Source organism: Pristiophorus japonicus, chromosome 7, assembly GCF_044704955.1.
Source record: "Pristiophorus japonicus isolate sPriJap1 chromosome 7, sPriJap1.hap1, whole genome shotgun sequence".
Taxonomy (NCBI): Eukaryota; Metazoa; Chordata; class Chondrichthyes; family Pristiophoridae; genus Pristiophorus; species Pristiophorus japonicus.
Genome location: NC_091983.1, coordinates 205,042,945 through 205,055,802, shown reverse-complemented (window position 1 = coordinate 205,055,802; position 12,858 = coordinate 205,042,945). Strand labels below are relative to the sequence as shown.

General features: G+C 45.5%; 1 protein-coding gene across 1 annotated transcript in view; it reads right to left on the bottom strand.

The window, feature by feature from the left end:
- The window catches only part of plb1 (phospholipase B1), a 326,472-nt gene that overhangs the window by 173,760 nt on the left and 139,854 nt on the right, over window positions 1-12,858 (bottom strand). The window contains exons 27-32 of the mRNA XM_070884250.1: window positions 11,728-11,808; window positions 10,463-10,528; window positions 8,714-8,814; window positions 5,368-5,449; window positions 4,618-4,722; window positions 3,218-3,313 (exon numbers count right to left, since the gene is read on the bottom strand). Coding sequence (XP_070740351.1) covers window positions 3,218-3,313; window positions 4,618-4,722; window positions 5,368-5,449; window positions 8,714-8,814; window positions 10,463-10,528; window positions 11,728-11,808 — 531 coding nt within the window. The remainder of the gene's footprint in view (window positions 1-3,217; window positions 3,314-4,617; window positions 4,723-5,367; window positions 5,450-8,713; window positions 8,815-10,462; window positions 10,529-11,727; window positions 11,809-12,858) is intronic.

The following is a 12,858-nucleotide window of genomic DNA, read 5'->3' as shown; positions in this document are numbered from 1 at the left end:
CTGCCCACATCCTAAAAAATAAAATAGTTTAATTGGGAAGAGTAAGGGACAAATGCATTGTCCAAAAACCAACCACCGAACGTTATTGCCAAAAGTCTTCAAAATATTCTTTGCTCTATACTCTGGTCCTACTTTCCCTCTTTTTCAGGCTCCTTTAATTTGCTTGGATTTGCAGGATTTCAACTGAATAAATTTCAAATATTCAAATGGTTCTCTAAGGTCAGTGTTGTAGCAGGGCCATTGAAGCCAATGATTAGAGCGGAAAGATAACAGGCTGAATCTTGGAGTATCATTGTACGCCTGAGTCAATGTGTGATGGAGTACTGAGCCATTGAGCAAACAAAACTATGGAAACCTACATTTTGTATCTAGATATTTGTTTGTTCAGCCAAATGTTTGGTACATGCAGAAACCCAACATTAAGGATCTTCAAGCCAAACTACAGAGAAATCTATAAAATACAGGAAAAGAAGTAGGCCTTTCAGCCCCCCCGAGACTATTATTCAATTAGATCATGGCTGATCAGTATCTCAACTCTATTTCCCCGCCTTGGTGCTATAACCCTTAATACCCGTACCTAACCAAAATCTATCAAGGAGAGTTTATTTTTTGTTTCACTTGGAATGCACGTTTTATCCCCATTGGAACACTTATCTCAGCCCAAAGAACCTGGACAGAGTTTGGCAAAAGCCAAGGCTTAGGGGTACTACTGGAGTTTAATTAGTTGTGCATCTTATTCTTCTGCTAAACGCTACATCCTATCTCATCAATAGAGAGCACTGGTAAGCTTCCTAGTGTTTGTTCAGCTAGGAACAACCTATTGAGTACAGCACTGGCTTCCAAAGTTATCTGGAGCTGGAAGGGAATGATCCCAGAACCCGATGACAGGTTTATCCCCCTAGGTCCCATCAATAAGCCAGGTTGGCTTGTCAATCACTAACAGTGCCCTTTCTGCTGAGCCGTCAGATTACTGAGTTTACCACAGGGGATCTGAAACAACCCTCAGGCCCACAACCCGCCGAGATCTCTGCGCTCATCTAATTCTGGCCTCTTGCACATCCCTGATTTAAAATCGCTCCACCATTGCCGACTGTGCCTTTAGCTGCCGAGGCCCTTAGCACTGGAATTCCCTCCCTATACCTCTCCACCTCTCTCTCTCTCTCTCTCTCTCCCCTCCTTTAAGATGTTCCTTAAAACCTGCCTCCATGACCACCTGTGCTAATATCTCCTTATGTGGCTCAGTTGTTTGAAAACACTCCTATGGAGTGCCTTGGAATGTTTCAATACCTTAAAGGTGCTATATAAATACAAGTTGTTGTTGTTATTGGTAGCAGTCCCATCTCCTTGTCAGAAGTTGCAGTGTTCAAACCCCACTCCAGACAGTCCTGACTCTGAAATCTGGGCTGAGATCCAGCAGAATGCTTCCCTCCAGTGGGTGGGTGAGACCCCTCTCATTGTATGGGTTGTAGGACCCTCCCACTGTATAGGACTAACCATCCTATCAGTCGGTATAAAAATGGTTACAGCCATGGAAGGAGTGTTCACATCACGGCCTGTCAGACTGTTAATCAGTCTGCAAATCCTTCCACTACTTCACGCTATTATCCACGGGAGTGTGAAGATACAAAAACAACCACAATTTGGCACCATCTTTGACAAGATGCCACACAGGAGGCTATTGGAGAAGAAAAAGGGTATGGAATTAGGGGAAGGATAGAAAATTGAATTAAAAACTGATTAGAAAGGGGTAAACAGAGAGGAGGAGTTAAGGGCAGTTTCTCAGAGTTGTTGAAGGTGGGGAACAGTGCCTTAAGGTTCTGTTCTGGGCACCGCTTCTGTGCACTGTGTACATCAATGATTTGGATCGAGAGCTTGAGGGATTGTCCAAATTTGTAGAAGATGCAAAAATAGTAAATAATTCTGAATGCCAAAGGAAGTTGCAAGAAGATATTGATGAGTTGGTAGAATGGGCAAAAAGTGGCAGGTGGTGACAGTGGCAGTCAGTGTGAGACGGTACATTTTGGTCAAATAAAATTAGAGTAATAATTCTACTCGGAATGGGGAAAGCTGTGTTAGGTGGAAAGCAGAGGAATTTGGGGTTTCAGTTCACAAGAAATTAAAAACAGCATCTCAAGTTGATTAGGTCATAAAAACTAATAGAATATTGGGTTTTACACCAAAGATTTTCAAGATGTAATGGTGAATCTATATAACATAAGGACATAAGAACATAAGAAATAGGAGCAGGAGTAGGCCATACGGCCCCTCGAGCCTGCTCCGCCATTCAATAAGATCATGGCTGATCTGATTATGGACTCAGCTCCATTTCCCTGCCCATTCCCCATAACCCCTTATCGTTTAAGAAACTGTCTATTTCTGTCTTAAATTTATTCAATGTCCCAGCTTCCACAGCTCCCTTCCATAACATCTGAGTACAGTGTGCAATTTTGGGCTTCACACCATAGGAAGGATGGTGAGGCAATAGAGGAAGCGATGCAGAGTCACTAGGATGTAGCTGGTATGAGGAAATACAAATAAGAAGAAAAACTTGTAAAATTGGGGCTTTTTTCATTACAAGAGGTGATTTGATAGAGGTGTTTAAAATTATGAACGGGCGAGACAGAGCAGAGAGAAACAGACCTTTTTCAAGGGGTCGAGAACAAGGGGCTGTAGATATAAGATTAAGCGCAAGAGATTTAGGACAGAGAGGAGGAGAAACCTTCTTACACAGAGGGTTGTGGGGCTGTGGAATACACACTGCCAGAGTGAGTGATTGAAGTAGGGACCATGTCAACATTTAAAAATAGCTTACATAGCTGGGTGAAGGAAAAAGGGAAGGACTGTGGCAACAGAGTGAGTACATGGGATTAGGGCTAATGCTTGTGTGGAGGATAAACATGTATTATTTGGGCCAAACGGCCTGTTGTAATCTGTATCTAATTCTATCTTGGAATTGATTTGACCCCAAAAGAGACCCACTTACTCGTTTCTCCATCCACCCAAGAAGCATACAACGTGGATCGCTTTTCAGCACCCAGAACTTAGCAATGGTCAGAATCCCCACATTGTGACCGCCCTGTGGAGTTACAGAACCTGAAAGTGCTTCCTGATTTCATGTGGAGCAATGCTCCATTCCTTGGCAAGGGAATCATCCAACACCCAAAAACACACACTCACACCGAAAGAAAAATAAATACATGGATGATCAAGTACATACCAAGTTCTTCCATAGACCCCGGGCTACCTGCGAATGACCCTTTACACTGAAGTGAAAGCAGTCAGGTGCAAAATAAGATTTATCAGGCAGGCCGTCCTAGTGAAAGAGAATTAAGTGTGATATTATTGAAAGCCTGCACCTTATCTGTTATTTGTACATACCTGTATCTACAGATGGAGGTGCACATACCTCACTTAGCCAAATGACCAGTGCTCCCATTCCCAATGGAAGTTGCGGCAGCAGACCCAATGCCACAGGTACAGTAACTGCATGCTTAACTAAGAGTAATGGTTCTTTGCAAACACAGTACGTTATGCTCTAAGTGGTGCTGCATTAAAGAAGATTGCCAATTTGATCAACAGCTAGCACAGCCAGATTGGCCGTACCCACCAAGTTTTTCATTCAATTGCAGGCATCATTGTGCTGACCTGGCAATGACATGTTTAACTGCCTTCACTGGGCCAGGGAACAGGTCAGCAGAGAGCCATCTGCCACACAGGTATCTGCTGCTAACAGTCAGTTAACATTGCTGATCACCTGTGGCCTCATTCCAACGTGCTGCGAGGCTGACCAACAGAGGAAGGTATCATGGAGTGACATGTAGGGTCATAACCACTTCATGCAGCACCATCTCCGTTTCAGCAGTCATCAAACAGTGGCTCAGGTCCCGAGCTGCTCCATCCCTTGCCTGCAGACTCAAGCCTGCACATTAGCTTTTTGCCTGTCACTTATTTACACTATCTGCCTTCAGCTTTAGCCATGACTACCAATGGGTTGAGATGCTTTATGAACCTTTCCAAAAGCTGTGAGATCTTTTGTTCCCCTTTAAATTGCATGGAAATGTAAATTGTTCACTGCAGGGGGAGCAGAAGTGTTCCTCCGGGCCCCCCAAAAATAGTTTGGGCTGCTGCCACCCTGGGCTCGCCACCTAACCCCCCTTTACAACGGTCCAGAAACCCTCATAAAACCCGTACCCAGGACTATCTACCTTAGCTGCCAGCCAGGTGATATTGCACCGGCCCAAATCCGCCGAACTGCCTCTGGATGTCCATTGGAGTGGGCATCTCGCCAGCTCCATTTAACCAAGGCTCGGCCATTAACATGGACCAGGCCTCCTGCTGATCGACCACACGAGAGTTAAAATTCCATCTAAGAGTTAGAGCTCACCATAGACTAGCGGTATTCTATACTTCCCCAGCCCTGTTAATCTCAACTGTTTGTGGTAGTCATAGAATTGATGAAAAGGCAGAAACATTATGATGTGTGTACCCCAGAGTATTTTGTATATCTTCAAGCACCTTATCCTATTCCTGGATTCGGTAGGTATTCATGTCCCAGCTTAGCCATCCAGCCACCTAAATCAAACGCAATCTGCCACCTCCACAGTTTACTTGAGTTACCTTGGTCCTTGGTATTTCAATGTCCTCTACAAACGGCTGAATGACCACAGTAAAGTCTTCCCTGGTATCATACCTTCCGGACCCAACCAACAAATGTGTTCTTTCCTAAAAATGAAAATAGAGTTCATTTGAATGAGTGCAACTATTTTACGACTCCTGTGGACTCCTGCTTCAGCTCCACCTCTACATGAATATTTCTTTAAAATAATTTTTCATGACCTACCTTTGGCGCCGAATAATAATTTCTCGATGGGGTCCTCAACATGAATTAGGCTGCTCATTTATATATTCAGGAGCCTAATGCCCCACGAATGTAGCAATAGGATTAAATCCTGTGCAGATCAAGCACATGCCGTCCTACTGCTAAATTGGTGTGTTTTGTGCCCGCTTTGCACATGCACACTAATTTCTACCCCACAGGGTGCTGCCCTGTGGGAAGGTGCCGTCTTTCAGATGAGGCGTTAAACCGAGGCCCTGTCTGCTCTCTCGGGTGGACATAAAAGATCCCACGGCCACTATTTCAAAGAAGAACAGGGGGGTTATCCCCAGTGTCTTGGCCAATATTTATCCCTCAAACAACATCACTAAAACTGATTATCTGGACATCTTCACATTGCTGTTTGTGGAAGCTTGCTGTGGGCAAATTAGCTGCCGCATTTCCTACATTACAGCAGTGACTACTTCATGAGCTATAAAGCGCTTTGAGACGTCCTGAGATCGTGAAAATGCAAGTCTTTCTTTTTCTGGTACCTGATATTTCCGATTCAGCACTTGGAGTTCTTCCAATTGCGGTGAGTTATCCAGAGGGTTAATGACACATTCACAGAGCAGCCTGCGGACAAATAAATTGAAGACTCCAATCAGGAATGAAAACTACTGTGAACACGAGTAGGCCATTCAGCTCCTCGAGGCTGCTTCGAGATCAAGACTGATCTGTATCCTAACTCCATCCACACACCTTGGCTCTATATCCCTTAATACCCATGGCTAGTAAAAATCTATTGATCTCAGATTTAAAATTATTAATTGAGCGAGCATCTACTGCTTTTAGCAGGAGAATTCCACACCTCTACCGCCCTTTGTGTGAAGAAGTGTTTCCTAAACCGCTCTCCAGAATGGCCTGGCTCTGATTTTAAGGTTATGTCCCCTTGTTCTAGACTCTCCAACCAGCAGAAAAAATTCCACTCCCTCTACCCTATCAATTCCTTTCAAAATCCTAAAAACCTCAATCATATCACCCTTAAACCTTCTATATTCCAAGGAATGCAAGCCTAGTTTATGTAACGAGCAAACCGCAGAGACACCAAGCCCCTGCCCCAACCCCACCCCGGCCCGATATGAGCAATGGGGATTGTATCTAGTTTTCTGAATCCGAATGGTATCAAATAGCATCAGCTTCCGATCTGCATTAATTATCATGCCTTGTCAATCTAGCTGCTAAACTGAACGCAAAAGGTCAGGAGTGTGCTCCCAGTGGCAGTGAGGCTGGACTTTTCTGGGTTGGGCTTGATGTAACAGGCAGGGTCCTGGCGTGAATCCGTGGAGGTTAGAAGATCAACTGACACCATTTGGATTCACAACACCAGGCCCTGGCTTTGGTGCACCAGTTGGTCCCAATAAAATGGCAAAAAAATAAAAAGCACAAGGCAGATATTCTGCAACGATGGGTTAAATTTCATGGCAATTTCCCGAGATATGTAGGACCGCTGGAAAACTAGATCCCCCGTTTAAAATGAAATGGGTTAATGCCTTTGTTAAAATAGTGGACAAAGTGATTTCACACGAACGCAATGACCCCAGAATTTCCAGGGATGGAAGTCCACAGGGGAGGGGAGACATCGGGGTCAGGGGCAGTGACTGGCGGGTGGTGCCTTATGGAGTGGAACGCGCCAACAGCAGGTCTCCATCCCGAATATTGGATGATGCAGGGGTGTGGTTGTTCCAACTATCCCAACGAACTCCTGGCTGGCCTCCCACGTTCAACCGACGTAAACTTGAGGTCCGTGTCCCAACTCGCACCAAATCCCACTCACCCATCACCCTTGTGCTCACTGACCTACATTGTTTCCCTGTTAAGCAACGCCTCAATTTCAAAATTCTCAGCCTTGTTTTCAAATCCCTCCCTATCTTCAACCCTACAACCCCCCCACCCCCCCACCCCGCCAAGATATTTGCGCTCCTCTAATTCTTCCCTCTAGAGCATCCCTGATTATAATCGCTCAACCATCAGTGACCATGCTTTCAGCTGCCTGGGCTCTAAGCACTGGAATTCCCTGCCTAAACCTCTCCACCTCTCTACCTCTCTTTCTTCCTTTAAGATGCTCCTTAAAACCTACCTCTTTGACCAAGCTTTTGGTCACATGCCTTAATTTCCCCTTATGTGGTTCAGGGGTGTCAGATGTGTTGTCTTATAATGCTCCTGTGAAGCGCCTTGGGACGTTTTACTCTGTTAAAGGCGCTATATAAATACAAGTTGTTGTTCTATTTCTACCATCCCCTGGGGGCTCGGTAATCGGACAGAAGGCAGGTCTGTTTGATTTCCCTCATCCTGAGAGCTGGTCATACTGGATGCTGATAAGATACCTGCATCCAGTACGACAGAGTGGGAGAAGTGGGGTCCATGATGGCTTCTATGTCAGAATAATGGCCTGGACCACACCAGAAGATTGACCCCTATAGAATTTAAATCAGCTCCTTTGATAAAAGGGGGTCGATCCCACCGTTAACAATATTTTTCAACCCATCCTGCCAGCTTTCCAGCGTCAATGTTAAAATGTTACTCTTCTTCACGTCAATCTGGACATCCCCTACCCATGATGTACTGATATTGGTGCAGACATTCCCTGGAACTTTTCAACCTCTGTAACCTGCCCCAAGCCCAGATCCTCCGGTGGTGGCAGTGGGTAGCAGTTCACCGGCAGATCGCAATCTCTGCTCGCCAGGGTTACGCCACTGATGGTGAGTAGTGGACATTTGGGAACGTTGGGTTGACTTTAACCTAACCCACCCGTTGGGAAACTGACGGGATCGGGTGCATCGTTGGTTTTACACCTTGCCCGATTTTACTATCCATTGAAGTCAATGGGCGATGGTATAAAACTGGCGTTCCCCCAATCCCGTGGGATTCCTGCCCAGCCAGTTAGGTTAGAATTACCTACTATGTGTCCGTCATTAATATTGCACAGTGTAACGTCAAACCCTTTGAAACAAATTAAGATAGGACTTGATCTTTATCATTATCATCCATTTCTCGGAGGAGATTTTAAGCCGGGGCTCCGTCTGATCGCTCAGGTGAAGAGCAAAGGAATTCTCCCCGGTGTCCTGGCCAATATTTATCCCTCAATCAGTATCACTGAAACAGATTATCTGGTCATTATCACATTGCTGCTTGTGGAAAAGAAAAAAGACTTGCATTTCTATAGCACCTTTCAGGACCACCGGACGTCTCAAACGCTTTCCAGCCAATTTTACATGTAGTCACTGTTGTGGGAGCTTGCTGTGCGCAAATTAGCTGCTGCATTTCTTACATTACAACAGTGACTACACTTCGAAAAGTATTTCATTGGCTGTAAAGCGCTTCGTGATATCCGGTGGTCGTGAAAGGCGTTATAGAAATACCAGTCTTTCTTCCTTTCTATTATTCGTTCTCAGGATATGGGCAGCATGGCAAAGTCGGCATTTATTGCCCATCCCTAGATGCCCTGAGAAGGTGGTGGTGGGCCTTCTCCTTCAACCAGAGCAGTCCTTCTGGTGAAGTGACTAGCACAATGGTGTTAGGGAGGGAGTTCCAGGATATTGACCCAGCAACAATGAAGGAACAGCAATATAAGTTTAAGTCAGGACAGTGTGTGACCCGGAACATTTAACTGTAGGCCTCAGTGGATGCTCCTCTGCACGTTGCTTTGTTACAATGATGCAATACCTGCTTGTAAGAGTTATAAAAACTAGTCCCCTACAAAGTGATAAGTCAGTTGAACAGGTCAAGGCATTTTCCCCTCCCTCTCTTACTTCCTGCTGATATGATTTGCAATCAAAGTGCGCTTGGCAGTTATAAAACACAATTTCTTGATTGTGAATGGTTAAGTGGAATACAAACTTTAAAAGGAACCGTGGACACTTTACTCGTGGTTCAGTAAAAAGTTCCCGTAATGGTATGATGTTGAGAACTGTCACCAAGTTCACAAAAACTCTTGGGACCTGAAAACAAAATGTAAGAGTGGCATTAATCTGGAACTTTCTTTTTAGTTCAGTTGAGCAGAGTGTGATTGAGGATAACACATTATCAGGACAGGATTGCAGTAGACTTCACGGTTCCTGAGTTGTGCAAAGTCCGCTGTGGCTCAGTTGGTAGCACTCTCACCTCTGATGTTAGAAGGTCATGGGTTCAAGATTTCAAGTTCCCCTGCAGAGACTTGAGCGTAAAATCTAGGCTGACCCTCCCATGCAGTACTGAGGGAGTGCTGCACTGTCAGACGTGCCGTCGTTCAGATTTAGATGTTAAACCGAAGCCCTAAAAGATCCCGTGGCACTATCTGAAGAGAAGAGGAGTTCTCCCTGGTGTCCTGGCCAATATTTATCCCTAAAACAGATTATCTGGTCATTGTCTCATTGCTGTTTGTGGGAGCTTGCCGTGTCCAAATTGGCTGCCACTTTTCCTATATTACAACGGTGAATACACTTCAAAAGTACTTCATTGGCTGTGAAGCACTTTGGGACGACCTGAGGTCGTGAAAGGTGCTATATAAATGCGAGTTATTTCTTTCTTTCATGGTAAAGAGTTTAATTGCCAAGTTTCAACTTTGAAATCGACCACATGGTTCAAAATGATCTTTTTTGGTCCTGTACATTTCTATGGTTTAGTAACTAAACATTTATAAATTACTGGTTAGCCCCCAGCTGAGGTATTGTGGCCAATTCTGGGCACCACACTTTAGGAAGGATTTTAAGGCCTTAGAGAGGGGGCAGAGTAGAGTTACTAGAATGGTCCCAGGGATGAAAGACTTCAGTTACATGGAGAGACTGGAGAAGCTGGGGTTGTTCTCCTTGGAGCAGAGAAGGTATGGGGGGGGAATACAAGAATTGTATGTTAATGAGGCAAGAAGGGGCAATCCTTGAAGTTTGAGCGATGAGTGCTTCACATCCTCTAGGAAGCTGGAGCTGGATCTTCTGCCAGAGCCATTTTAGGGCTGGGCAATAAATGCTGGCCTTGTCAGCGATGCCCACATCCCATGAATGATTTAAAAAACTTCTCCGAGATGGTGGGGGTGGGAGAGAAGGGTGAGGAGGGGGATGGATAGGGTCTGAGGGGGCCCAGCAATAAGGCAAAGGGCCTCCGAAAGTTACGTTTTCTTTTATCTTTTCAGGAAGCCAGAGGATCCTCGGGCGTTGAGGCGGTCTGGCTGCTGGTGGAGACCAGCAGCAAAGAGACCCCGAGGATGGTGGCCAAGGCCACAGCTCAGGCTTCTCAGGCCTATAGCTGTGCTCTTTGATTCCACCTCCGATACCCAGCACTGGAGAGTCGGCCTGCGCTGGTGGGCAGGGGGGTAGGACAGGGCCACCAAATCCGGGGGCACGGCAGGCCGGATGGGAAGTACACACTTCTGACGTGTTGCACCTGTCCTGGGCCATGGTGGTGGGTGAGGAATTTCCAGGCACCATGTTGTACCCTTGTACGGGCATCATTCCATGTAGAACTCCGATCAGTGACAAAGGGAAGAACAGGGCTCATGCTAAGAACCCCAACCAAACAGCAGGTTTTGAGGGTGAGTAGAGAGATGCCAATTGGCTAAAACTGCAAAGCGGCAGCAGCCACAACATGGAAAGTAAAGGCACTTGTAACCCTTACCTCACTGTGAAGAATATCCAGTACTTCCTGTATGCTGTTCATAAAGTTATCTGGAGAGTATTTGTTCTGCAGATTATAAAAGAAGGATAATCATTACTTAATAATAAGTTAGATTGCATCTTATTTTGTTGAAATGCATCATAGTCTATCACACAATTGATTACTTTAAAATGTAGTGACTGTTGTTAAGAAGGCAAACACCATTCTGTGCACAGCAAGATCCCAAAATATAGGCAGGTTTTCTCATCATTTGTCCAATCTAATCAGAGAAAAATACTGCCTGTATTTAAAGGACATTTCGGCCTAGCTTTTCTGACTAACAGCAATAGTAGCCCATTCATTTGGAAAACCTTGGGGAATATGTACATCAGTACTGTCTAGTGGATAAATTGACGGTGGGTTGGAGAATCAGTGTTACAGCCCTATCTGTGACTTGTCCACTCCAGACTGAGCGGGGTGGGGGAGGAGAAATTCAGCTCACGGACATCCATTCTGTGCCTGAAAAATGTACAGCAGGAGTTGAAAATTAGAGGAGGGGGAGGGGAGAGGGCAGTACTTCAGCCACTTCATTGATCCCACTGACCTCCCTGATTCTATATTTAGGTGGGCCTGTAAATGTGTGATCAGCCCGCCTGCCTGAATCAGGCTGCTTTATTAAGCCCCGATGTAAAATTCAGCTGGAACTGGGCAGAGTTTCTGCCATGCAAACAGATGAGAGAGTTAACCCGAGATGCCATCTACGTGCAGTTCACCTGATCAGCACTGACTTATCTTTTTGTAGGGGACTACATTTTAATAACCCTTCGAAGAAGATCAGGAAGTTCTCCTGGTGTCCTGGACAACATTCAACCATCAACCAACATCACCAAGAACAGGTTAACTGGCCATTCCTCTCATTGCTGTTTGTGGGAGCTTGTTGTGCACAAATAGGCTACTGCATTTACTTACATGACAGTGACTACACCGTGTAGCAATATGGGGCATCCTGAGAATGTGAAATATGCAATTTAAATGCAATTCTTTCTTTCCTACATTTATCCACGTTAAAATCCATTCACCATATCTCAGCCCATCTATATAGTGGATGCAAATCTCTTTGAACATAGTTTATCTGTGGAGCTGTTTCCCAGCGTGACTTGCCATGGGGATAGGGAGGGGAGAGAAAAGTGAAAGAAAAATCACTGTTCAGTGGAGCTAAGTGAGGAAACGCAGTGCTTCCACACTCTAGTGAAGGTTCCACATCAGTCTGCATCAATATCACTTACAGGATCCTCGCAAAATTTGCAGAGGTCATTCGCTCCGATAAACAAGGTGATCATCTTCCAATCTTCTTGAAAATTAATTCTCTGTTGAAACACAGTCACACAGTCATTAGCAATCCATTGCCAACCCTACGCGAGCTGGTGCCCCGCTATCCATTTCACTGCCCGTGCGGCCATCTGCCCCTCTGTCAGTCTCTGCCACCCACTGGTCACTTGCCCATCACCCTGCTGATCCCTCCACCCTCTACGCTCAACCCTCTGCCTGGCTTCCTACCCCAGTGCACATTTCCCTATGGTCTTGTTGTTGATCCCATTAACCACTAGGGTTGCCAATCCCCAAGGTGGTCCTGATGTTTCCAGGAATTAAAGATTAATCTTCAGGGCACTGCTACGAGCAACCCAGGAGAAAAATCATAGGGGCATTTAAAAAAATTGTGATTTTTTTTTTTCAAATTTTTTTTGAACAAATGTATTAGTTATAAAAATATTGTAGCCAGGATATAAAGGTGTTTGACTGAGAGTCAAGCGTCATCCAATCGGGTAATTAAGACCCTGTTTGCTTTTCAATTGGTGTAGGAAAGCAATCCACTGAAAGGGTGGATGTTTCGGCCAACCAATGGTGGGAGGGTGTGGACGAGGCAGTTGCAAGCAGGAGGTCACGTGATGAAACCTGCAGAAACATAGTGAAAGAGAAAGCATTAAGGGCTTTAGCATCTTTGAAAGTGGATAAATCGCCGGACCCAGGTGAAATGTATTCAAGGCTGTTAAGAGAAGCCAGGGTCAAAATAGCAGAGGCTTTGACCACCATTTTCCAATCCCCTTTACAGTGTCGGCTGACTTTTCAGTCGGCCCAACACTGACAGCCACTGGCCCAGCCGACACTCTCCCTGGTGGCCCAGTGGGCGCCATTGAATGTGCTGCTCAGATCACAGCATCCTTCCCCTTTAAAAGAACGGTGTGACATTACGCGGTGCGTCAGCGCCGAGTGTCGCGTCCCACACAAACGCAGGGGGAGCGTCAGGTTAGCGCAGTCAACATTTTTATTGCACGAAGTGCCCAAATCCATGCCGGGGCTGGCGAATCCTGTAAATCTCTATCAGCGAAATGGCCATCCCAAACCTAGCGCGGGGCAAT